Raw genomic sequence first — 27,058 nt, 5'->3', positions numbered from 1 at the left:
TAAAGTTATTGATTACTTGGCTAATAATTTAGCATGCCGTGGCTTCCTGAATACTTACAGAAGCTACAGAATTTTGGGGACAGTGACAAAGGTGGCAAACTGTGACTCTATTATTCATCACAGCAAGAAACATGAGAACCTGTATATTTGGGTCTGGTCCAATTTTTAAATTAATAAAGTTTTATATTGTGATGTTTTATAAATTACCGAACCCACCAGAATTCACAATTTCTTTTACAGTATCTCATATCTTTTCTTCTCTGAGTTAGTGCAATACTGAAAATGCAGCTTTCTTCCCTTTTTATTTAATTTGTTTTATTTTATCTTTATATGGTCTTAAAAAGAATTTTTTTTATTTTAATGGATGTTCCAAAAGAAAAAGTTAAACTTTTTTTTAGAACATCCATTGATTATAGTTTTTTGGAGCATTTTCACTTTGTGCTGTATTTGAAGATTCATTCATACTTTTGTGTGTTGTGGATCATTCATTGTGACTGCTTTTTTATATCACACGGGATGGAGGTCTCAGTATTTATTTGATGACTCAATACTTGGTATTAACTCTGACTCTTAGTGACTCTTATTGTTCAGCATTAAGTTAAATTCATTGGTTGGTTTTAGACTGTTGCAATTAAAAATAGTGCTGCTGATAAACTTTCTTGTACACATCTGATATATGTGAAGAAAAGAGTTACTCTTACCTATATAGCTAGAAATCGAATCGTTGACTCTTATGTTACTTTATATCACTGTTTGGTTAAGTAGTTGTGTCCACTCACATCAACAAAAGTGTGGTAGAAACCCAGTATAATCATATCCTTTCTAAATACTTGATGTCGTTGAAATTTAAATTATTTTGCCAATCAAGTAGATGAAATTGGGATATCATATATGGTCTCCACTTGTATTTCTCTGACAAGAAATGAAGTCATACTGTTCTTCATATTTTTTTTGCCAGATGTTTCCCCCTCCTGTCAAATACTTACTAGTGAATCCCTTTCTCCCCTCTATATGTGCTGGATTGTTAGTTCTTTTCTTATTGATTTGTGTTTCTGCAAATATGGTAGATTCCAATTATGTCAGTTGTATGTAGTGCAAATATCCTCGGTTTAGGCTTGTCTTTTCATTCTATTTAGTCTTTTAAAAAGTGAAGTCTTTATAGAGTCAAATTTATCTATATTTTCCTCGAAGGTTAACACCTTTTTTCTCCCGTTGTTCATCGATTTGCTTGAGCGGGCCCAGTAACGTCTCCATTGGAGACTTTGTTGTTACTGTGTTTGGCATATCGAATACATCACAGGTAGCTTGCCAGGCTCTGCTGTGCAGGCGAGATACTCTCGGTAGCTTGCCAGGCTCTCCGAGAGGGGCGGAGGAATCGAACTCGGGTCGGTCATGTTGACTGCGTGCAAGGCAAACGCCCTAACGCTGTGCTATCACTCCTTATTACCCCAATACAGGACCTACAAAATATTCACTTATGTGCTCTTTGTGTGTGTGTGTGTGTGTGTGTGTGTGTGTGTGTGTGTGTGTGTCTTTCTGACCACAGCTAGTATACTCAGGTTAATCCAGGTGTATTGCCTGGGAAAATGCAGTGCTGGGGACTTTCTGTATACATGCTTACTCTTTAAGCTATCTCTCCAGTCCCTCTACAATTTGTTCTAAAGGTTTATTTTTATGATCCTCTCTGTAGTTTTATCATGGTGTGAAGTAAGGACTCAATTTTGTTTTTTCAAAAAAAAATTATAGCTCCTCTGGGGAACAGTCTCTCATCCCATGTACAGATGTTTCTGAGATATATGTTCTATTCATAGTAAATTGTCTTTCCACCACTAAAGTTTACAACAAAGCCTGATATAGCATGGTTCCTGATATATCCCTTTTTCAGAAGTCACTGGCTATTCTTTTTTAATTCCCCCCAACCCCACCTTCCGAAATTTATTTGTGAGTCACTGGATCATGGCTGTTAGTGAGCTTATGTGGTACCAGAGGCAGTTCATGGGCTTGACTTCCAGGACCCCAAAAGAACAGGGGGTGAGGGGAGGTGACCCAACTCCAACTCTGTGAGACCCTGGGAATTCAGTCACTAGACCCACATGCCTGATTCATTCTCATTTTCATGGATGAGGCTTGTCCTGAGCCTGTGGAGATCGGTTGTGAGAATGGCGGTGTTTAGTTTCTGGAGGTTTTCAGCTGCTGAAGTTCTGTTGAGGCGGGTCGTGGATTCACCTGCCCTCCTCCGGGGTGCCCCGGATGAGACTCAGCCTGGCGAAGGTCTGGAGGCAGCTCTCATTGGCTATTCTTGTCTCTTTATTTCTCCTTGAAAATTTGGAATTTATTTGTCAATTTCTTGTCAAAAATTCTGCTGGGTTGTATATGTCCATTACTATAGTCATTTGATCTTTTTTGAGAGTTGTCATAGTTATGAAATCACTTCTATCCATAATTGTCACTTACTTCTTCATGTATTTAGGTCTTCTTTACTATTTCAATATAACTTTATGCAGGTTTATAATTCAATTCTTCAACATTGAATCTTATAAGTAAGTCTAAGGTGTTGGAGGTCCAAATATGAACCCATCCACAGTTGAGTGTAACCAAATCCAAGTTTGTATGCTCAGCTTTCAAGAGCCAGTTACTCAAGACACAAGGGTTTACATTTGAGAGAGGAGTTTATTCAGAGGCTAGCAACCTAAGAACATGGCAAATTCTTATTCCCCCCTCTCTCCCACCTCTCACATCATTCTCTCAGGTTGGGCTGGGGGCTTACATAAAACTTGTTGTAAAAGTATGTAAAAGTAAGCTCAAGGTCGTAGGCAGAGGAATCCCTAATGACAGCCACAGGAAACTAATATACTTGTGTGTGTGTTCTCTTTATAACTAAAGAGAAGCTGACTTTAAAACTGGGAGGATAAAAATATCATTTCATCAGTTTCAGGATATCAGAAGCTGCTCAGTGGAGATAAAAAAAATGGTACTAAAGATTTAAAGTCTCCTGAGGTGGGATGAAAATTCATTTTCAGGGTTTTTCCTTGGGAGGATAGTTCAAGAAATAGAACATACAATACAAGGGGTTTATTTTAATGGCTGGCTTCTTTCATCTAAAACAGTATTAGCAAGGTTTATATGTTTTGTGGCCTATGTTATACTTTCCTTTTATGGTTAATTCATATTTCATTGTATGGACAAACTTCATTGTCTTTATCCATTAAGAGGATATCTGGGCTATTTTCATCTTTTGACTATTGTGAATAACATGTCTATATACAATTGCATAAAAATGTCTCTGTGTACATGTGTTTTCAGTTCTCTTGAAATGTAGACATATATTTTCAGTTCTTAGGAATAGAATGAATGGGTCACTGACAACTATATGTTCAAATTTTTGAGGAACAGCCCAACTGGGTTCCAAGATAGCCGTATCATTTTGTATTCTCAGCAGAGTATATGAGAGTCTGTTTTGTTCCCATAACCACCAACACTTGCATTATTTTTACCTTTCTTCTTAAAAGTCTCTTGTGAGAGTTTACATCTCCCTTAGAGCTTGATTATATCCTTTGCATCCAAAATGGAAGCATAAAAGTGGGTATATCTGTGGTGGTGGGAGGAGGCAACATCTAAAACTCTCAAAATATACACCCCTTTCTATCTACACAACACAGATAGCCTTGTCTCCTAAGAAACCTTAGGCATTGTCCTCAGTGCCCTGCCTCCTGCCTTGGATATTCCATACCTTTCTCCTGCTTTCAGCTTGATGGATTGATGCTGATCTGACCTCCAGAGAAATAACACTGTTCATTTTTTTTCTCTTTTCAGAAGAAGCACGACCCAAAAATGAGTCAGCCAAGGGAAACAAATCATATAAGGTGTTTTTCAGAGATCTCTTTCTTTTCAAAGAAAATGAGCTGGAAGCCAAGAAAAGGGTATGGTTTGATTAAGATCACGTTTCCAGTTAACGATAGAAAAAAAAATCTCAACTCCTCAATTTATGGACTTGTCTGAATCCTATCCTGGAGTGAGATGGATGTTGGTGTGTGGTGTGTGCTAGGATGGGGTGGAGACCCACATGAGAGAGTATCCCCTGACAGGGTGGCCACTGCCTGTGGGTGGGGGAACAGATACCCTCTGGCAAAATGGGATGATAAGCAGACTGTAACCTCTCTCTTTCACTGGTTCTCACACCCATACTCTCTACATTCGGAAGTCAGGGTCTCGCTGACACAGGTGAAATATTCATCATGTTGGCAGAGCAAAGCATTATTGCCCTTTGTGAAAATTAAAGGCACCAGAGCATGAAGACAATTCAGTGATAAGGGTGTACAAGGCAATATGGAGAAACAGATACCCAACTAGGTTGGTGAGAGGAGGCAGGAGAGGTGGGCGGTAGGTAAGAGTGGGGATTGTGGCAGTGGCAGGGTGTGCCCCAATTTAATTCCCTGAGAGAGTTAAATGGTTAAGAGTAAGCTCCAAATGACTAATTATCAGACACATGTAGACTCTGTGTGTGTGTGTGTGTGTGTGTGTGTGTGTGTGTGTGTGTGTTGGGGAAAAGGGAAGGGAAAAAAGAATGAAAGTTGGAAAAGAGGGGAGGGGTGTCATTTTAGAATCATTTTGATGTCTGTGGGCCCCACGCGTGACTTATGTGAAGTGGGGAGGAGAAAGACAGTCACTTTCTCTCCATCTGCCTCTGCCACCCAGGACCCAGGGCTACTGGGTTCTTGTCTCACCTCAAAGAAAAGAATTTCAGGAGTAGACAAGTAGTGAAGTAAATAGATTTTATTTGGAGGGTTTTTGAAGGTGCGGAGGGGGAAAGAGGGAGAGATAGGGAGAGTAACAAGCTCAAGAGAGAACACAGGCTTCTCCAAGGGCAGAGAGATCCCCTACACACATCTCAGCATTAGACATGAAAGCATGTAAGTACACATCTCAAGAGGGGAGATGCAGGCAACACATGTGCTTGGGCACCACATGTGCTCGACCACATGGGTGCAAATAGCACATGGGCTCAGGCAGCATATGCACGCCCTTCCTTTGTTGAGGTGACCTTTATGGAGTATCTTCTTGGGATGTCTTGGTCTGGAATGTTCTGATGTCTTCTCTGGGCAGAATCACTAAATTTAGGGTATTTGAGGAATTTCCTTCATGGGGAGGAGTTCAGTCTTCTCAGGGTCCAGTGCTGGTGCCAGGTGAGGGTCTTATCAGGCCTTAGTTCCTGTTTTCTGCAAGGTTGGCTTTTTGCAACTTCAGAGCTATTACTTTCCAGGAAATTTACCGCCATCGCCTGGGGAGGGGGCCTTCCTTATCTGCCTGCCTGCCTATATCAACTTGGTACGAAGTTAATTCAACAGTGAGGCTAATTTGCCAGTCTGGAATTTTCTCTCTCTACTTGTATGACCACACCTCCTATCTCCTGGCTCAGATTTCATAAGGTTTGTGTTCTTAGAGGGAAAGCTAATTGCCAGGTTAGAGAAAAGTCTAATTACAATGAATAAAATGTCTAGAAATACTCAAAAAGGATTGATGGGCAAGTCAATGGTCTGCAAATGTTCTGGAAAGTATCCAAAATAAGAGAAGACTCATAAAATCAGAAACCAAATTTTTCAGTGATTATATGAGAGATTCATTTCCTCTCAAATGTTTGATTTCATGACTCCAATCCATTCTAATCAGTGGTATTTTCAAAGTGCTCTATACTTGGGGGCAAGAGAAGATTATAAAAATGGTTGTTTTCAGTCTTGTGTTTGTGATGTACATGTTTAGAGAGATGGTTACATTTGTGCTCTCATCATATTAAAAGGAGATGGAACCCAAGTCCTTCAAAGGTAAGAATTTTCGATGTGACTTGTTCAATGGATTAGAAATAAGGGAAGGGCTTGTCATCAATGCTATTTTAATACATGGTCACTGTCGAAAGATAGTATTACTGGAGGGTATTAGAAATTTGTTTACATTTTTTCACCTGGACAGGAAAAAATTATAAGCCGCAGTATGAAAGTCTATGAAAAATCTACATTTTCCTCTCGAATGAAGAGTCGTTCTCATCTGAGCCAGCTAGGATTTCGTGGTGACGCATTTGGTTCCTTCGAAAAATTTGGGCTAGATCCCAGTCTTGTTCTCAGATTAGCAGAAGGTGAGTCTAAATGATTGCCTTGTGTTTGGTTTTGTTTTTTAGGCTATACTTAGTGGTGCTCAAGGGTTACCTCAGCTCTGTGCTCAGGAGTCACTCCTGGCAGTGTACCGGGGATGAAATCCAGGCCTCCACCATGCAAAGAATGTGCTCAACCCACTGTGCTCTCTCTATCCCTAATTTGTTGTTTAAGAACATTCTTTTGGACATTTACTGACAATATCAAGTTTGGAGATTTTTCTCGAAAGAAGAAAAATCAAGTATGATTTTGATATGGGAGGGAGTGTTCTTTGTAAATGGAGGGTGTAGGGGTTGAGAGAATGCAGAAGATCTATTTTAAATAAGGGAAGTGTCCTTTTCCCAAGAAAGAGACTATCACTCATTTTCTTAGTCTTAAGGAAGGAAAGTATAGCCAGAATGATTGAATATTAAAGTTAGCAAAAGTAAGGATTAAATAGTAAGATGATAGCTCTGTCAACTCACGTAAATTCTGTATGGGAAAATAGAGATACTCTCTAAAGAGTCAAGCCACAGAACTCACAGAGTCCGGAATAGCAAGTTTGACATCTAGGATTAAAGAAGTTTGCCTCTTGCAAAAACACAACCTACTTTTAGTGTCCTTTGATGACATCTTAAATATCTTGCTTACAATGGATTAATCATTGCTCGATAAAAGAGGGCAATCTTGTCATTAAAATGGCATGGCACTTCCTATTTGTCAGAAAAAGATCGCCTATATATGAGATAGAACATTGCTCAAAGCTCCTGAGAGAGAATGGAGTTAATCTTCCTTCAAAATGTTAATCTTCCTTCAAAAAGTTAATCTTCCTTCAAAATGAGTTCTGTCCAGATTTTTAATGGAAAATTGAAAAGGGGGTCTGTGAGATAGTACAGCATTTTGGACTTGCCTGGCATGCAGCCAGCCCACATTCAATTCCTGACTCTGCATGGTCTCCCAAGCAACATCTGGTGCAGGTGTTGCGGCCCCCAGCCCTGCCAGGGTGGCTTGACTATTCCCAGCACTTCAGGGTCAGAGCATTATAGTCCCTTATGCCCTTTCACTACCAAGAATCACCTATGGATCTTTTAAAAAATGAAAAGAAAGGGCCAGGGTGTGTATTCAGTGACAGAGAAGGTTTTGAGTTCAGTTCCCGGTATCACCGGAAGAGGGAAAGAAAGAATGAGTAGACAGTTCTACCTAGGAAACTATGGTAATTTAAAAAAATTCTGTGGCTCTCCAAATCTATACTTAGAGAGCAGAAAAATATTCAGAAAAGGATTATGGGTTCAAAGTTATTAAAGGAAAAGGAAAGCCATTTAAGTTATTTTGGAACTATTGGGATACATGTTCTGCATTGCACTTGTGTGAAAAATCATCAAATGGTTTGTCAAGAGGATGAGGCAATGACGAAGCCACAAGTTGCAGGGTATGTCTAGAGTCGATCTGTGTCCCATAGCTTGTCTTTGTCAAACGGGGATGTTGGAGTACACGGAGCTTAGGTTTATCAGATTGTACCCATCACAGTGCTCCCGAGTCACTCCCATTACTTTGTCAGTCTGTAACCACTTCTATGCTCTCTTCCCCAACCAATTTGTAAGGTCTCATCCTTCTTAGACACTGAAGCTGTACTGTAAGTTAATATTGCCTTTCTCCTCTCCTTATGTCTTTTGAGCAGTTTACTTTAATGCAATGTCCTTTTGTATAGATACAGGAAGACAATTAATTAATATTATGCTTTATAACTTAGGAATTGATTGGCTTTGAATATTATTCACTCCTGGGCATCTGCCTTCTCAACTTAAGCCTCAGTTGCCCTTACTTCCTAGCACCCCAAGGGCAGGGTCCCGACGTGGGACTGGATGGAACCAGGGCAAGCCGGTAAGTTATGTGCTACCCTGGCATCGCGATGGGCCAGGCCAAGGTGCCACGATTCTTAACTATAAGTTAAGAGTTTGATCATAGGCAAATGATGTCATGATCCAAAGGTAACGACGAGACTAGGGCCCTGCTGCTAGGAATAGGAAAGATATCTGGCCTGAGCACTGCAGTCTGAGATCGAGATGGCCCTAGGAGAGCAATTCTATAAGCCCAAAGTATTTCTTACTGTGTCCATACGAAATGATTAATATTATGTATGCTTATATGTTGGTTGGACAAGGAGAGGAGAAACACGTCCTAGAAGCAGTTTTCTGTGTGTCCTGACTAGCTTGGATGAGACTGCTTTTTTGGAGATGTAGATTCCAAGCTCTAGCAGACTGGTCTTTGTTGTGCTAATCTAAGTACTTGTAGCTTGTGAAAAGGTGAGGCCAGGATTACTGGCCTGCGGATGTAAGGAAACAATGTATGGTTTGCCGCCTCAACGTTCTTTCTGTAACTCCTTCTGATGACATCATTATATTGCGCCCTTTAGAGGTACTATGATCTATATAAGGGAGATTTCAGGGCTCTCTGGGGGGACACGTGCACCAGAGAACTGGGGGACACGTGCACCAGAGAACCTGGGAAGATGGGGCTGAGGACAGAAGCGGAGAGAACAAAGGCGCACGTGCTCGAGGATTCCTGAGGCCTCCATGACATACATCTCTTCCATGTAATAAACGGCTACTAAGACCAACCAGCTTGGCCTCGTTTCCTTCCTTCGCCTGACCATCGCCATCGACCTCCCTGGAGTGGGGAAACGGCAAGACCGCCGGCCTTTTTATTTTGTGTGTGTTTACACACGGGGACTCATAAGTCATCAAGAGCATTTAAAATTATGTGCTAAATTTCAGAAAGTTCCTCCTTATATGGCTACCTTATAAGAGTCTTGCCGTAGAACCTATCAAGAATAGATAGACTCTTCCAGCTCTAGGACCTGCTAACAAGTTCACAGAACAAACTACCAAGTTCTATGACCTTGCCATCTTCAAAGAGTCTTTCTACTACCTGGAGATAATTAGGAGGTTCGTCTTCACAGAAGTCTCTATTCAACACGAGTGCTGGTACAAGGAAGGGTTGTGAGTCTCTGAAGAGCAATGTGTGAAGGGAGCCAAGAAGATAGCTTAAGAAGCGAGCATGTATACACACAAAGCCCTTTGTTTGATCCTCAACACCAGCATGACAGGTGTAGCTGGTAGCCCACCTTGAATTCCGGTGGACAGCCCCCTCCACAAAAGAAGAGTGGTCTCCAAACAAATACTGATAACTAAGCATCATAGATCAATTAGTCTGTGTGACCAAAGTGCCATTTCTACCTCCTTGCACCAAAGCCTGACTTTGGTTTGGCTCTCAAAGGGCAGCACCTCTGGGTGATTTTTCTCAGCTGCACTATTGAGGAGTTTCAAACTTCGAAGGCTGGTCTTCCACCCCGTTGAGTGAGAAGGTGCTTTTAGTGAGAAGGTGCTTTGGCATCTAGGAACAACACTGGTACTTTGGGGTCAGGGGCATACAAGGTAGCATGATGTGCAGAGAGAGGTTCATTGTATGATGTCTCTTGGTCAAAACAACCACCTGATAGTCGAAATGAAACCTGCTATGACCATTCTCATTAGAATTGAAGAATACAATATCAACCCAGCCAGAGAATACCACATTCAAGGAGCCTGAAATGTAGAGTATACTATAATACTTTGTAAATTGGCAGCGAAAGATTTTTTTTTTAATTTTTTTTTTATTTTATTTTTTTTAAAGTTGTAGATTTACAATTTTTTGTGCTTTGGTTTCAATTATACAATGATCAGATACCCATCCCTCCACCAGTGCCCATTTTCCACCACCATGGATAATATCCCTCCCACCCCCATCCCCCCATACCCCCGTCTCTGTGGCAGGGCAATCCCCTGTGTTCTCTCTCTCCTTTTGGGTGTTGTGGTCTGCAAAAGAGGCATTGAGTGGCAAACATGTTCAGTCCATAGTCTACTGCGAAAGATTTTTTAATGAATATTGACACTTACTTTGATTCATCTAATCCAGCATAAGGGACGACATGAAAACTACAGCAAGCACCTTCATTTTCTTTATTATCATAAATTTGCTACTAAAGTGAACTGGAATCTAATCAAGTAAATATAAGAAGTTGAGGACTATGTTAAACAACTATCTGAAGATGCTGTATTCTAGTATTATTTAGGAAACCAGATAGACAAAGTGACCTGGTGCTGTCTTGAGTAGATGGCATGAGAAAAGTGTAGTGTGGGAGGCAAGGGAGAGGAACATAAAATACAATGGACTTTACAGATTCAAATATGGATCTTTGTTTATACTTTAATTTTTGTTTGTTTGGGAGCCAGCAATATTCAAGACTTACTCCTGGCTCTGTGCTCAGAGATCACTCTTGGCAAGTGCTTAGGGATTTTATGTCATGCCAGGGATTTAACCAGGGTCAGCTCCTTGCCTGTTGAACTTAATCTCTAGTTTTAGAATTTAATTTAAAAAAAAAGATATTGTTGAGATGATTGGAAAATTTTAACTCAGGAAGGATGTAGGATGATACTAAGTTATTATTCATTTTGTCTTGCATGTTTGTATATGACTGTGTTTTTAAGCTGATAGTGTTTCACACTAAAGCTTTTGATGTTTTTTTCTTTTATGAAATGTGACCATGGTGTGGATCTCCCTTAAAAAAAATAAAGTAGGTGATAATGTTGAATTAGATGGTGTGTGTGTGTGTGTGTGTGTGTGTGTGTGTGTGTGTTAGGGAAGGGCAGGGACAGTCATTAGATGACTCTCCTTTTGTCAATGTTTACTATTTGCATAATAACAGCTTGAGTCAGTTTCATGAAGAAAACTGAGCTTGAGGCCTGGAGATTGTACAACAATTAAGCAGACATATACTGACCTGGGTTTGATTCCCAGAAACACAGGGTCCCCTGAGTATCACCTGGTGTAGCTCTAGAGGTTCTTAAGCACCACAGAGTATGGCCCGGGAGGCTCCAGTACCACTAGGATGGCCCAGGCATTATTGGCACCACAGTTCCTGAGCAGAGCCACATCCTTGTACCCTTACAATGAACCATAGCCCCCCCCCCACACACACACACACACACATATTGCAATGAATTGCACTTCCTGAGCACCACTTGGGAAGTCCAAATAAATGCAAAAACAAAACAAAACAAAACAAAAAACGACACTCTCTTGGTGCTCATTACTTTCACAACTGTCTCTTTGAAATCCTCAGCCCCATGCTGTTGGGTGTTTGTAATCTCTCTTCACCTGATGGCAATGAAGTGGTGAGGTAGTTTCCCTTAAGGTCTGTCTGACTGGATACAAACTTCAAACCAGTGTCTGTCAACCACAATCATCGCTGTTGCTATAATGACTGACCTGAAAAATTAAGTGGTTACTCATTCCACTTGTACTTTAAAAATAATGATAGTTAAGAATTAGGATGAATTTGCTGTGTGTTTGGTAATATATCGCCTCATTTTCTGCTTAGAGAAGCACTTCGAGGGAGTGAATAATAATCTTAATGGCAATCCATTTAGGCTAATTTTCACAGTGCAGATAAACCACTCCTAAAGTTCAGTGGCTTTTAACAAGAGGTTTATTCCTCCTTCATGTTTCGAGTTCCGTGTTTTTCATCAAGTCCTGTAAGGGAGAAACAGCCCCTGTCTCTGGATGTTGTAGCGCTAGGGCAAAGGGAGGAAAGGATGGGTGATAGCTCTTCAAACTTCTGAGAACAACCGAGGTCATAGGTGGTTCACACCCACATCTAAAGCCCAAAGCAAGCCCAAGGTCAAATTTGATTATCAATGGAGGATGGAGAGATGGACTCACACAGTGACAGCTGGGGTTTAAATGTAGACCGTCTGTCACGGGCAGTGTTTTTGTCTTATGGCGTTTGCCTTGCACGCAGCCAACATGGCCGACCCGAGTTCGATTCCTCTGCCCCTCTCGGAGAGCCCGGCAAGCTACCGAGTGTATCTCGCCCGCACGGCAGAGCCTGGCAAGCTCCCCGTGACGTATACGATATGCCAGACACAGTAACAACAAAGTCTCCAATGGAGACGTTACTGGGCCCACTCGAGCAAATCGATGATCAACGGGAGGGCCTTTACCTTTACCTTTACCTTTACCTTTACCTTTAGACAAGGCATCTGAGGCATAGAGAGGGCACCCCATTTTCTCATGTTCCCCTCGAAAGCTAGTAAGAGTTGGGAGTAGAATGCAATCCCAGAAATACTGGGCATTTCCTAGTGTGGGACAGACACAGGAAATACTGTTTGTGTTCTACTTCTATTTGCATTTTTATGCAGATATTTTATTCCATTCCATGGAGTGAACATTTTGAGATGTGGTATGTGTATAATTTTTCCAAAATAAAGTAACTTTCAAGGGAGACTTGGGTAAAACTTCGGGTCATCTTTTCCTTTTTCATCATCATTCTTGTTGGTGATGCCCACACAAATTTTTGCCCAGGGACTATAGTGTTTTGAAGGCCAATAGGTGAAGTTTTAACACAATTCTGTCTTGTTTAGAACAGGCTTTATAGTGATGGCCTTTGTCCACTAGCTGTGTGATCTTGAAAAAGTATCTTGACATCACTGAATTTCAGGAGTTAATGAAGGGAATAGATAGAGGTAGTAATAAATATATTGTTGATATTACTCTTAGTATTAAATGACATAATGTATATAAAGTGTCTAACAAAGTTCCTGGAATATGATCAGCACAAAATATATAACCATTGCTATTATTAAATGGGGTTCTTGAGTGGTTAGAGGAAAAAGAGGTTACTTGAAGGTATGTTTTGTTAATTATGTCCAGATATTTATTGTATATGATGATCTCATTATAATTTTTATTTCATATTAAATATTTGTAGAAATAAATGAACTAAGTAACCCTTTCAACTCTCTTTAAAGGTACAGACTCAAAAAGGACTGTTTTCGAATTTATTAAGGATCAGAGAAACAGGTTTCGCCTTGAGGTAGTAAAAGTCATTTCTTTTTCGCATTAGTAAAATAGAAAACTTCTTGCAGAACATTGCCAAATACTTACCTGGACACTATTTTTCCATCACGTGATCCAGATCTATTGGCTGAGCAGATGAGCTCAGTTATTTGGCGAATATTTGTTGAATGGTTATCATGTGCTGAACAGGGAACAAAACAAAGCCCCTGCCGTCAGGGAGGGCATTCTTTCCCAGCTCTCAGTTGGGGTCAGAGTGAGGGCAGTCTTGAAAGCTATACCCTCAAAACTTTGCAGTTTGGTGAACACCTCTTAGCTTGTAACCAGAGTTCACCAAATCTCTGCATAAAAATGCAAATAGAAGTACAACCCTCTTCTAGTATGTATACCTCATATGCTGCGGGATTCAGAATCCTAAGTGTGCTAACTACCCCCTTTAAGCAGGCAGGCTTCACTTTAGAACACAGGCCAACAGCTTATAATCGCATTATTATTAGTGGAGCCCAGATTTTAGTATTACAAGCATACAATTCGACTAACAGTAAAGGTGAAGGGAGAGGCAAGAAGGACCTCAGAGAGAGGCTGAGGGATTAGGTTTGAAGGGAAGCAGTAGTGAAGATTCACAGTGTTCTTTCACAACTGTCCACTCCAAGGAGAGCAAGACTCTTAAGCAGGAATCCCTGGCAGACATGGCTGAAGAAGTTCCCTGCAGGTAGATTCCAGAAGCTACCTCAAACCTGACTTGAGCCAATGCCTACATTTACACCCTATTTCAGAGGTGTGTTGCCAGAGTCACCCATTATTTTCATTTCTACAGAGCCTCCCAAACATCCAGCACCTTAATTATTCATGCCTTTTACAGGCCAGCATAGATTAAGAACATAAATTCTCTCTCTGTTGCCCCATCTTTGCATCTTTGGAGTCATAGACCATCAATGGCCCCCTTGTCTGCCCACCAGTTGTCTTACAGTGTCGACACAGGTCCTATTTCATTGGTTTTATTACAGTAACAGAACATTAAAATCTCGTAAATTTTGTATTTTTTTTCACTGTTTTCTAAGGAATACTTAAAAACCATCCCAGTACACAGTAGGCACACACTCAATATATGAACCACCCCCCCCTTTTTTGAGGGAGGGGGTTTTAAATCCTGGAGTATCTCTTGGTGTTTGCTTCTTTAAAATTTAATCTATTTTTATATTTTAAAGTCAATTATCACTGATGTGTCCATTTATTGATAACTTCTTTTATGTGATCAACAGCAGACCATCCAATTAGATTGTTACTCTCTGTACTAAAAAAAGTAGAACACTGATGTCAAGGCTGTGTTTGAGTTATAAATGCTCAGAGGTTACTCCTGGTTCTGCACTCAGCTCTTTGAGGCTGTTAATTAAAACACCCATCCTCCTCTGGCTGGCCTGGAGGAGACTGTTATTGATATCACAGTAAAGGCCCGTCGATTTGCTCGAGCGGGCCCAGTAACGTCTCCATTGGAGACTTTGTTGTTACTGTGTCTGGCATATCGAATACTCTCGGTAGCTTGCCGGGCTCTCTGAGAGGGGCGGAGGAATCGAACTCGGGTCGGCCATGTTGGCCACGTGCAAGGCAGACGCCCTACCCGCTGTGCTATCGTGTAACCTAATACCCTCACAGTGTTTCCTGCTGCAGAAAAACTTAATGGCTGCAGGCAGTTCAGATTTCCAACGATCAGAAAGTATTGGTGGGCCCCTTAGTGAATACCAGGTAGACCAGGTTGGAGAAGAAATAGGTAAATATTTTTGTTTGTTTGTTTATGGAGCACAGCCATTCTGGAATAACATTTGACCCTCTGTGTGCTTAGTCTGGTCTGTTCTGAGAGTAAAAGAGAGGAATTTGTATCTCTCAAAATAGACTTTATGCAACTAAGGATATGGTGCTAAGATTTAGTCATGCTGTTTCTAACACAAATGATTGCTGGTAATCCAATAATTTTCCCTTTTATTAGGAGAGTGTTGAAATGTCTTAGAAATATTAAAGAATGCTCTTGACATGCTTTTGTTTTCAATTGTCCTAGTATGCCCTGAGTACCAAAAGAAATACTATAAAAAACTATGAAAAAAGCATGGCCATGAGGGAAAGACAGCTCAGGAAAGCAGAAAAAAGACTCCAAGATGACGCAATTGCTTTTGAAGAATTCCTTCGAGAAAATGACCAGAGATCTGTAGATGCTCTTAAAATGTTGAGTGTTGTGTGTTTATGTGTGTTTGGTGTTTCCTTGCTTTCTACTATGGTCAGATAACTCTTTGTCTTCCCTCTTTTTTGTTTATTTCTCAGAATACAACAGGAAACAACTGAGCAAATCTCTATTGCTTTTCAGGGCAGCACAAGAAACTATTAACAAACTCCAGATGACAGCAGAGCTGAAGAAAGCCACTATGGAAATGCAGGCAGTGAAAAGGTGAGCCTGGAACCACCTTGTCTTTTTCAGAGAATTGCCCTGACTCCACTGGAAGTGTCTGTGCCTAGTGAGTCCTTTTGTTTACTCCTATCACTGGTTTACTCCTACCCCAAGTGCTAGCTCAGGGCTTACTCCTGGCTCTGCTTTCAGGGGTCACTCCTGACAGGGCTTGAGAGACCATATGTGGGGAGAAGGGGAGGGGATGCTGTTTGGATCATACTAGCAGTACTCAGGGTCTACTCCCAGCTCTATGCTCAGGAGTTCACTTCCTGCAATGCTCAAGAGACCAACCAGGGTCAGCCATAGGCCAGGTAAGTGCTTTCACCCCTGTACTGTCTCTCCAGCCACATGAGCCGCATGAGCATGTTTTTTTTTTTAAATTTTTATTAGTGAAACACCATGAGGTACAGTTGTAGACTTACATATTTTTGTGCTTGGGTTTCAATTATACAATGATCAAATACCCATCCCTCCACCAGTGCCCATTTTCCACCACCACGGATCCCAGTATCCCTAGCTAGAAAGGGACCCTCCTTCACTGCTGGTGGGAATGCCGATTGGTTCAGCCCTTTGGAAAACAGTATGGACAATTCTCAAAAAATTAGAAATTGAGCTCCCATTTGACCCAGCAATACCACTCCTGGGAATATATCCCAGAGAGGCAAAAATGTATAGTCGAAGTGACATCTGCACTTGTTTGTTCATTACAGCACTCTTTACAATAGCCAGAATCTGGAAAAAACCCAAGTGCCCTAGAACAGATAACTGGTTAAAGAAACTTTGGTACATTTACACAATGGAGTACTATGTAACTGTTAGAAAAGATAAAGTCATGAAATTTACATACAAGTGGTACTACATGGAAAGCATCATGTTAAGCGAAATGAGTCAGAAAGAGAGGGATAGACATAGAAAGATTGCATTTATCTGGGGAACATCACTTAAAATCACTTAACTTCCCGTTAGTCATCGATTTGCTCAAGCGGGCGCCAGTAACGTCTCCATTTGTCCTTGTCACGTGCTAGTGTAGTCCAATGGCATCTGTTCGCTCCGGGAACATGAAGGGCCTCAAACCGATCGTTCATGATCTTGACAAAGAAGTCTGACCATCTGGTAGGTGGGTGGCCACATGGTCTTTTGACATCCCGTGGAATCCAGTCGGTAACAGCTCTAGTCCAGCAGTCATCTTTAAATCTCATTACGTGACCAGCCCATCTGATTTTCGACACCTTGGCAAATGAGACAGCGTCCCTGATTCTTGATCATCGACGGATGTCCGAACTCCGGATTCTTTCTCTCATTTGAGTGAAACGTGATATTCCAAGCATAGCTCTTTCAATTCCTCTTTGGGAGACCTGAATCGCGTTCTCATCCTGTTTGCGTAGGGCCCAGGTCTCTGAGGCATATGTTAATGCAGGAAGAACAGTGGAATCAAAGAGATGTGCCCGGAGCCGGAGGTTCTTCGTCCTCTTAGCTATTTCTTTGACGTTCTTTTTTTTTTTCTCTTTTTTTATTAGTGAAAAACCATGAGGTACAGTTATAGGCTTACAAATTTTGTGCTTGGGTTTCAGTTATACAATGATCAAGTGCCCATCCCTCCACCAGGTCCACGGGATCCATCCCCACGGGTCCCAGCATCCCCCCCTTCCCCTCATCCCCACCCCCCATCCCATCCTGCCTCTGTGGCAGGGTATTCCCCCTTGTTCTCTATCTCTTCTTTTGGGTACTGTGTTTTGCAAGAGAGGCTTTGAGTGGCAATCATGTTTGGTCTATCGACTACTTTTAGCATGCTTCTCCCACCCTGGGAGGGCCCTCACAACACCCTTCATTTGGTACTCTCTTCTCTATCTGAGCTTCCTTTTCACCTAGAGCCTGTGGCTGGCCTTCTTTCATGGAGCAAAATTCCTGGTACTAATCTCAGCCATTCCTGGGTGTTAATCTCCCTTTTTGTTGCTTTATGTTCCCCAGATGAATGCAATCTTTCTGTGTCTATCCCGCTCTTTCTGACTCATTTCGCTTAACGTGATACTTTCCATGTAGTACCACTTGTATGTAAATTTCATAACTTCATCTTTTCTAACAGCTACATAGTACTCCATTGTGTAAATGTACCAAAGTTTCTTTAACCAGTCATCTGTTCTTGGGCACTCAGGTTTTTTCCAGATTCTGGCTATTGTAAAGAGTGCTGCAATGAACAAACAATTGCAGATGTCACTTCGACTATACCTTTTTGCCTCTCTGGGATATATTCCCAGGAGTGCTATAGCTGGGTCAAATGGCAGATCAAATTCTAATTTTTTGAGAGTCGTCCATACTGTTTTCCAAAAGGGTTGGAGCAGCCGGCATTCCCACCAGCAGTGAAGGAGGGTCCCTTTCTCGCCACATCCGCGCCAGCACCGGTTGCTTTTGTTCTTGTGGATGTGGGCCAGTCTCTGTGGTGTGAAATGATATCTCATTGTGGTTTTGATCTGCATCTCTCTGATCATTAGTGATGTAGAGCATTTTCTCATGTGCCTTTTTGCCATTCGAATTTCTTCTTTGCGAAAGTTTCTGTTCATTTCCTCACCCCATTTTTTGATGGGGTTGGGTGATTTCTTCTTGTGGAGTTTAACCAGTACCTTGTATATCCTTGATATCAACCCCTTGTCGGATGTGTACTTGGTGAATATCCTTTCCCATTCTGTAGGCTGTCTTTGTATTTTGGTCAATGTTTCTTTTGAGGTGCAGAAGCTTCTTAGTTTAAGATAGTCCCATTTGTCTATCTCTGTTTTCACTTGCTCGGCCAGTGGCGTGACATCTTTGAAGATACCATTAGCTTCACTATCATGGAGAGTTTTGCCGACTTTGTCTTCAATAAACATTATGGATTCTGGTCTGATGTTGAGGTCGTAAATCCATTTTGATCTTACTTTTGTGCATGGTGTTAGGCAGAGATCTGAGCCCACTTTTTTGCATGTAGCCGTCCAATTTTGCCAGCACAGTTTATTGAAGAGGCTTTCCCTGCTCCATTTCACTTTTCTTGCCCCCTTATCAAAAATTAGATGATTATATGTTTGGGAGGAAATGTCAGTATATTCAACTCTGTTCCATTGGTCTGAAGCTCTGCTTTTGTTCCAGTACCATGCTGTTTTAATTATTACTGCCTTGTAGTAGAGTTTGAAGTTAGGGAGGTTGATTCCTCCCATTTTCTTTTTCCCAAGAATTGCTTTAGCTATTCGTGGGGGCTTATTGTTCCATATAAATTTCAGGAGTGTTTGCTCCATTTCTTTGAAGAATGTCATGGGTATCCTTATAGGGATTGCATTGAATTTGTACAGTGCTTTGGGAAGTATTGCCATTTTGATGATGTTGATTCTCCCCATCCATGAACAGGGGATATTTTTCCATTTCCTCGTGTCCTCTTTTATTTCCTGAAGTAGCGTTTTGTAGTTTTCTTTGTACAGGTCCTTTACTTCCTTAGTTAAGCTGATTCCTAGATACTTGATTTTCTGGGGCACAATTGTGAATGGGATTGTTTTCTTGATGTCACTTTCTTCTCTTTCACTATTTGCGTATAGGAATGCTATGGATTTTTGGGTATTGATTTTATAGCCTGCCACTTTACTATACAAGCCTATTGTTTTTAGGAGTTTCTTGGTAGAGGTTTTAGGTTTCTCTAAGTATAGTATCATGTCATCTGCGAATAGTGAGAGCTTAATTTCTTCTTTCCCTATCTGGATGCCCTTAATATCTTTTTCTTGCCTAATCGCTATTGCAAGTACTTCCAGTACTATATTGAACAGTAGTGGAGAGAGTGGGCATCCTTGTCTCGTCCCTGACCTTAGGGGGAAGGCTCTCAGTTTTTCCCCATTGAGGATGATGTTTGCTGTAGCTTTGTGGTAGATGGCTTTAACTATATTGAGGAAAGTCCCTTCTATCCCCATTTTGGCAAGGGTTTTCATCATGAATGGGTGCTGGATCTTGTCAAAAGCTTTCTCTGCATCTATTGATATGATCATATGATTTTTATCTTTTCTTTTGTTGATATGATGGATTATGTTGATTGATTTCCGAATGTTGAACCATCCTTGCATCCCTGGGATGAATCCCACTTGGTCATGATGTATGATCTTTTTGATGAGTTGTTGTATTCTATTGGCTAGTATTTTGTTGAGAATCTTAGCATTCGTGTTCATCAGGGATATTGGCCTGTAGTTTTCTTTTCTTGTGGTGTCTTTGTTTCCTTTTGGTATTAGAGAGATATGGGCTTCATAGAAGCTTTTTGGGAGAGTTTCTGTTTTTTCAATTTCCTGGAAAAGCTTGAGAAAAATTGGCAATAGGTCCTCTTTAAATGTTTGGAAAAATTCGCTAGTAAATCCGTCTGGGCCTGGGCTTTTGTTTTTGGGAAGACTTTTGATTACAGTTTCAATTTCCTTGATGTGAATAGGTCTATTCAGGTACTCTATATCTTCTTGATTCAGCTTTGGGAGATGGTAGGAATCCAGGAATTTATCCATTTCTTCCAGGTTCTCGTGTTTCGTGGCATAGAGACTTTCAAAGTAGTCTCTGATGATCTCTTGAATTTCTTTAGTTTCTGTTGTGATATTCCCATTCTTATTTCTGATTCGATTTATTAGGGCTCTCTCTCTGTTTCTTTGTGAGTGTTGCTAGTGGTTTATCTATCTTATTTATTTTCTCGAAGAACCAGCTCTTGGTTTCATTGATCTTTCGGATTGTTTCTTTGTTTTCCATGTCGTTGATTTCTGCTCTAAGTTTTATGATCTCTTTCCTTCTGCCTGATTTAGTCTCTTTCTGTTGATCCTTTTCTAAGGTCTTGAGCTGTGAGGTCAAATTGTTTATGTGCATTGTTTCTATCGACTTAAGATATGCTTGCAGAGCTATAAATTTTCCCCTTAATACAGCTTTCGCTGCATCCCATAAGTTCTGGTAGTTTGTGTCTTCATTCTCATTTGTTTCCAGGTATCTTTTGATTTCATCCTTGACTTCGTTCCTGACCCACTCATTGTTCATTGAAGGCGTTCCAAGCCGATCTCTTCCTCCTGCGCAGCTCGGATGCCGGGTCATTTGTCATGTTGACCTCTCGACCTAGGTACACATAGCTGTTGCATTCGGAGATGGTCGTTCCGTTGAGAGCGAATGGGGCGTCAGGAACGAGGCTGTATCTCATAAACATTGTCTTCGTAAGATTTAGCTGTAGTCCTACCTTTCCACACTCACGGTCAAAGTCGGCCAGCATTTGTGCCGCTTGGCTGATGTTTGGTGTTATTAAAACAATGTCATCAGCAAAGCGGAGGTGGTGTAGTTGCCGACCATCTGTCATCACTCCCATTCCTTCCTATTCCAGTCGTCGCATGATGTTCTCGAGGGTGGCACTGAAGAGTTTCGGTGAAATGGTATCACCCTGCCGCACCCCTCTCTTGACATCAACGATCACTTCTTTGTAGAATGGTGAGATCCTGGTAGTGAATCCGCAATACAGCTCACAGAGGATCCTGATGTATTGGGCTTGAATGCCCTGATTGGCTAGGGCTTCAATGACCACTTCCGTCTCAACAGAATCAAAGGCCTTCTTTAAATCAATGAACGTTCAACAGAGCGGCATCTTGAACTCCCGAGAAACCTCAATGAGCTTGATTATCGTGTGGATATGGTCGATGGTGCTGAATCCTTTGCGGAACCCTGCTTGCTCGCATGGTTGTCCTTCATCTAGTGTTCTGCCAATCCTATTTAGGATGACTCGAGTGAACAACTTGTAGATGACAGACAATAGGCAGATCGGGTGATAGTTGCCAATGTCATGGATTTCTCCCTTCTTGAACAGTAGTACGGTCCTGCTGGTTTTCCATTGGGACGGAACCTTGCATTCAGACAGGTAGCGAGTGGAGAGCCGAGCCAGTGTATTGATGAGTACTGACGGCAGGTTCTTCAGGTGTTCAGGTCTGACCTTGTCTGGGCCGGGTGCTGTTTGTTTCTTTACCGACGAAATGGCGTGTTGGATTTCGGAAGGGAGAACGTTGGGAACGACATATCCATCCTGTGGAATTTGGTATGTCGGCAAGTGGACATGGCTATTGAAGAGATTTGAGTAGAAGTCATGGATAATCTTCTCCATTGCTGTTCTGGAGGATGTGATGGATTCATCAGGACGTCGGAGGGCAGTCATCTTGGTCTTGTAGTTGGCGAAGGACAGACAGGTACAGAGCTTCTCTGCTTGCTCCCACCAACCACAGGTGACAAAGGGATTCTAATCAGGAGCCCCACCCTACCCTGCCCTGTCTGCTTCCATCAACCACCCAGGGATCGAATTGCGCACAGGATACCCACCCTACCCAGATAAATACCCCACTGGCAGACTTCCACTATCGACACTACTTCCACTGCCCAGCCGTCGCCACACTCCAGGATGCTTTCTGGACACATCATAAGACACTAAATACCCATCTTCCGGAATTGTCGTACCGTATTTGATAGGGTTCAAATATGGTAACACCTACAAGGGTGATTAGAGGTCGCCCCAAAAGACTCTATCCCTCTCGGAAAGACTGGCAAGCTACCGAGAGTATTCCGCCCGCACGGAAGAGCCTGGCAAGCTATCCATTGTGTATTCGATATGCCAAAACCAGTAACTACAACTGGTCTCATTCACCTGACCCTGAAGGCTTCACCGACATGGCAGCACTGAGAAGGATGAGAAAGGAGAGGCCGACAAAATCTCAAGGCCGACCTAGGCTGCCACAACGAAGGAAGACAAAAATGATCGTCTGTACTTTCAATGCACGTACGCTAGCATCAGATGCATCCATCGAGGACCTGATGGTACAAGCGCGAATGATCAAGTACGACATGATTGGTCTGAGCGAGACAAGAAGGCACGAATCTCACCATGCCGTTTTCGACACTGGAGAAGAATTGTTCCTCCTCGGAACATGTGATAAAAGAGGTGTTGGAGGCGTCGGTGTCCTTGTCAACACAAACTTAGCCAAGAGCATTGATTCATTCGAATGCCTAACAACCCTAATCGGACATTTACATTTGAATAGATGTGGCTCACTGCCTGCAGTTTCTATCTTCGTTGTCTACGCACCAACATCTCATTATGATGAAAGAGAAATCGAGAAGTTCTACATGGAGCTAGAGAAGTTCTATAAAGAAGACCACACCTTCTACAAGATCATTGTGGGTGATTTTAATGCCAAGATAGGACCGAGAAGATCAGCTGAAGAACTTCACATCGGGATCCATGGCCTAGAATGGAACGAACAGGGTGAGAGATTGTCTGAGTTCATCATGTCGACCAAGACCATTCATGGTAACTCACAGTTCCAGAAGGCAGAATCTAAACGATGGACATGGGAGTCTCCCGGTGGACGATTCCACAACGAAATAGACCACATCATATTCAATCGATGGTTTTGCCTGACTGATGTCGCTGTTGTCCCAAAATTTCGAACGGGATCGGACCACCATCTCCTTCATGCAAAATTCTACTTCACAGAGTGGGGAGAAAGGGCTGCAAAGTTCAAAAAGAGAACTCCCAGAATGACCACCAACTGGGAACTCTTTGGTACTATTGCGGCAACATGGGAAGATGCCATTGTTGACAACATTGACGAGGAATATGATCGACTGGTTCAGCACCTCCATGAATGTGCGAGGAACGCCAAGAGAGAGATAGCCACAAAAAATCGCCTATCTTCGAAAACTCTTGAGCTAATTCGCCAGTGTGGTTTGGCGCATGCCTCAGGCAACAGCAAGCTAACGTCCGAGCTCGCAAAGCAGTGCAAAGATGCGATCAAGGAAGACCTCAAAGAGAGAAGAGCAGAAGTACTGGTAGATGCGGCAGAAGCCGGGAAAAGTATTCGTAACGCCCGCCTGTCTGGGGAACATAAAAGTAACAAAATAGGAGACTAACACCCAAGAGTGGCTGGGATTAGTACCAGGAGGTTTGCTCCATGACTTGGGGGCCAGCCACACATGCTAGGGGAAAAGGGAGCTCAGATGAGCATGTTTTTGAAGGAACTAGATGTAAGAGGGATTCTCCTTATGTCTCCTTATGTTGGTGTCGAGGCCAGGGACCTCGGTTGCAAGTTTCTCTCACTTATTAATATGGAAACCAGGAAATTATCTGAAAAGAAGAAAACCAGTGGTAGGAGTAAACAATAAATCGCATTCCAAATGTCCCCACTTCTCATTCGTTCTAAGGCATATTTCTAGCTCATGTTTTAACACCTTGGAAGTTAAGGTTCATTTTCACAATCAGCTTACAATTATTAGTCTAACTTGTAGACTAATAGAGTTTGTAGACTAATAAATAATTCTATAAGTATAAAAACATATATATATATTCCTTCCTTTTCCTTAATTGAGTGCTGTCCTCTCCTAACTTCTCATTTTACCCTATGTCTCAAAGTTAATTCAGGATTTCTCTCTGAAATAAGTAGAGCAAAACTATGATTCCATTATAACTGTATGTTCACATCCTTGGGATTTTTTTTTATTGTTTTGTTTTTGGATCACACCTGGCTGGTGCTCAGGGCTTACTCCTGGCTCTGCTTTCAGGGGTCACTCCTGACAGTGCTTGCGGGACCATATGCTGTGCCAGGGATTGAAACCAGATCAACTGCATACAAAACATCCATCCTACCCACTATATTATAGCCTCAGGCTCCTTGGGGATATTTTATGCAGCTGTGTTTTCTCATCTCTAGTCTTACTGAAGTCCATATTATAATGACCATATTTATAGTTTTATCAAATTACTATTCAAATACATAATCTGGAGAGTACATTTTGTTATAAAAGCCTTGAATGTGTTCTAAACACTGATCTATCTAACCATAGTTTGTCTCTTTTGAGTAGTGAAATAGCAAAAACAGAATTCCTCCTTAGAGAGTATATGAAATACGGATTTTTTCTGCTGAAGTTATCTCCAAAGAAGTGGCAAGCCCAGCAAGCAATGAAAAGGGCACAGAAATCTATGACTTCGGACAGTGTGGCACTTCTTCTTCCAAGAATATTAAGTAAGTCACACACAGTTTAATTTTTATGAAATAGTGTGACTTGCAAAACTGTTGATGCTGGTTTCATGCATACATCATTCCAACCCCACACCTACAAGCAGAGTGTCTGCTTCCCTCAGGAGGGTTCCAAATCCTCTCCCATTCAAGCAGCAACCCTTCTCCCCCATCAGTTACTGTGATCAACTCTAGAGTTCTGTTGCCCGTGGACATTTGTTTTTCCCGGTGGTGTGTCTTTTATCCCATCTATGAGAGAGATCATTCTGTATCTCCCTTTCCTTCTTTTTTTAATTTAATTTAATTTTTATATAGCACAGCGGGTAGGGCGTTCGCCTTACAAGCAGCCAACATGGCCGACCCGAGTTCGATTCCTCCACCCCTCTCGGAGAGCCCGGCAAGCTACCGAGAGTATTCGATATGCCAAACACAGTAACAACAAAGTCTCCAATGGAGACGTTACTGGGCCCGCTTGAGCAAATCGACGATCAACGGGAGGGCCTTTTACCTTTACCTTTTTTTTATAAAGTTGTTCACAATAATTCATTACATTTAATATTCAAACACCAATCCCATCACCATTGCATTTTCCCACCACTACAGGGGAAGTGTGTGAAGATTGTTGTATTTCATCCTGGATCCATTAAGCCCTTGTATAAGAGATGATAAACATGTATGTTAAACCCAAACAAATGTGTACTATGCTTGGTACATCAGTGGGCTAGAGTATGAGAGGTCCAGGAATTCTGAAATTTAGAATATGATTATAGAGTAGATTCACTCATGTGTTAGACCTATGTCGCTCTCTTCTGGGAGCTTTATTTCAGAGTCTCTGGATCTTGGCCATTGATGAGAGTATATGGTGCCAGGGGCAGTTTGTGGGTATGACTGCCAAGATCTCTTTCCTTCTGACTTCAGTCAGCATGATATCCTCTAGTTCTATCCAAGCCAAAGAAAACTGCATGATTTCCCCCCCTTTCTTTCAGCTGCATAGTATTCTACTAGGCCATATAGTCTTAATATTTTTAAAAAATTTTTTTATTAGTGAAACACCATGCGGTACAGTTGTTGACCTTACAAGTTTTTGTACTTGGGTTTCAGTCATACAATGATCAAGTACCCATCCCTCCACCAGTGCCCATTCTCCACCACCAATGATCCCAGTAACCCTCTTACCCCTCCCAAACCTCCATCCCATCCCGCCTCTGTGGCAGGGCATTCCCTTTTGTTCTCTCTCTGCTTTTGATTGCTAAGGTTTGCAAAAGAGGCATCGAGTGGCAAATATGCTTGGTCTATAGTCTACTTTCAGCATGTATCTCCCATCCTGGGAGAATCCTTCCAACACCCTTTACTTAGTGTTCTCTTCTCTGTTTGAGCTGCTCTTTCCTGAAGCATGTGTGGATGGCCTTCAAGCCATGGAGTAAACCTCCTGTAACTTATCTCAACTATAGTCTTAATTTTAATAAAGCGAAAACCCTAACTTTAAAATATCCTGGAGGCTGGAGAGATAGTAGAGCAGGTAGGGCATTTGCCTTGCATGTGGCCAATCTGAGTGGAACTCCATATGGTTCCTTAAGCCCAGCTAGGAGTGATTCCCTGAGTACAGAACCAGGAATAATCTCTGAGCTCTTTTCAGGTATGGCCCCAAAACAAAATGCCAATAAACAACAACAAAATATCCTATTTCAATGGTTCTATTAATTATATAGTCAGAATTTTTATACTGAGCAGAAATGAAAATGATTCCCACTATCTCTGATATCATATAGAATTAAGTTGGAAATAGATTAATTTCAGGCATAAAACAATAAAAATAGAATAATGTATCTAGAAACTCATCTATTAAAAATATAAATAAACTTATTTAAAAAGATTCTATGGAAGTAATAGACACAAAGTGAATTATATTTTATGAACCTAACAAATTAGCTTAAATAAACTAATTTTATTAATCAGAAAATATGCTAAAACATTGAGTCTAGGGAAACAGAAGAATCTTTAGGGGGATTGAGTTTCAATGCTACTCTCAGTGGTATTTGGGGGCTACTTCTACCTTTGTGCTTGGGGGTCATGGGGAAGGTGTGTTGTAAGGGATGGATCTAGGGCTGGCTTCATACATGGCAAGTGCCTTAACCCTAGGGATTCAACAATTCATTCAACAAATCACTTAATTGTGTGCCCTGGAAATTTAGGTAAGATGGTTGCTATCAAAGAGCTGACATTTCCCGCAGAAATTAATGTATAAATGGAATTAAAATAAATCTGCTACCAGAAAATTGTCAGGACATTTGTTTTTAAATTAAATAATTTTACTGAGTTTTGCCTTGAGAGAAAGTAGTAAAAATAGGGCAGGGGAGGGAAAATTGAAAGAGTAAGATGTCTAGGAAATTTTTGCCCTGATGGACATAGGAATTTGTCTGGACTGGGGAGAACTCTCTATGAAGTTTGTGAAAGATTGTATAAAGTTATACAAAAAATCTTTATATAAATATTTATGTAGAATATCTGGTGAATAGAATTCTAAAGTGAGGAGAGAGTGGGTGCTGTTACTGAGATATTATAAAAGATGCCATCAGTATGATACTAGTACT

At 41.4% G+C, this 27,058-nt stretch overlaps 1 protein-coding gene across 1 annotated transcript in view; it reads left to right on the top strand.

Annotated features, from left to right (window-relative positions):
* Positions 1–27,058, top strand: part of CCDC38 (coiled-coil domain containing 38) — a 54,268-nt gene that overhangs the window by 3,702 nt on the left and 23,508 nt on the right. The window contains exons 3-8 of the mRNA XM_056119466.1: positions 3,817–3,920; positions 5,965–6,127; positions 12,971–13,035; positions 15,070–15,233; positions 15,373–15,453; positions 24,313–24,473. Coding sequence (XP_055975441.1) covers positions 3,817–3,920; positions 5,965–6,127; positions 12,971–13,035; positions 15,070–15,233; positions 15,373–15,453; positions 24,313–24,473 — 738 coding nt within the window. The remainder of the gene's footprint in view (positions 1–3,816; positions 3,921–5,964; positions 6,128–12,970; positions 13,036–15,069; positions 15,234–15,372; positions 15,454–24,312; positions 24,474–27,058) is intronic.

The sequence above is a fragment of the Sorex fumeus genome, unplaced genomic scaffold (assembly GCF_029834395.1).
Source record: "Sorex fumeus unplaced genomic scaffold, SorFum_2.1 ptg000003l, whole genome shotgun sequence".
In the NCBI taxonomy this organism is placed as follows: domain Eukaryota; kingdom Metazoa; phylum Chordata; class Mammalia; order Eulipotyphla; family Soricidae; genus Sorex; species Sorex fumeus.
This window is presented reverse-complemented; position numbering and strand designations above follow the sequence as displayed.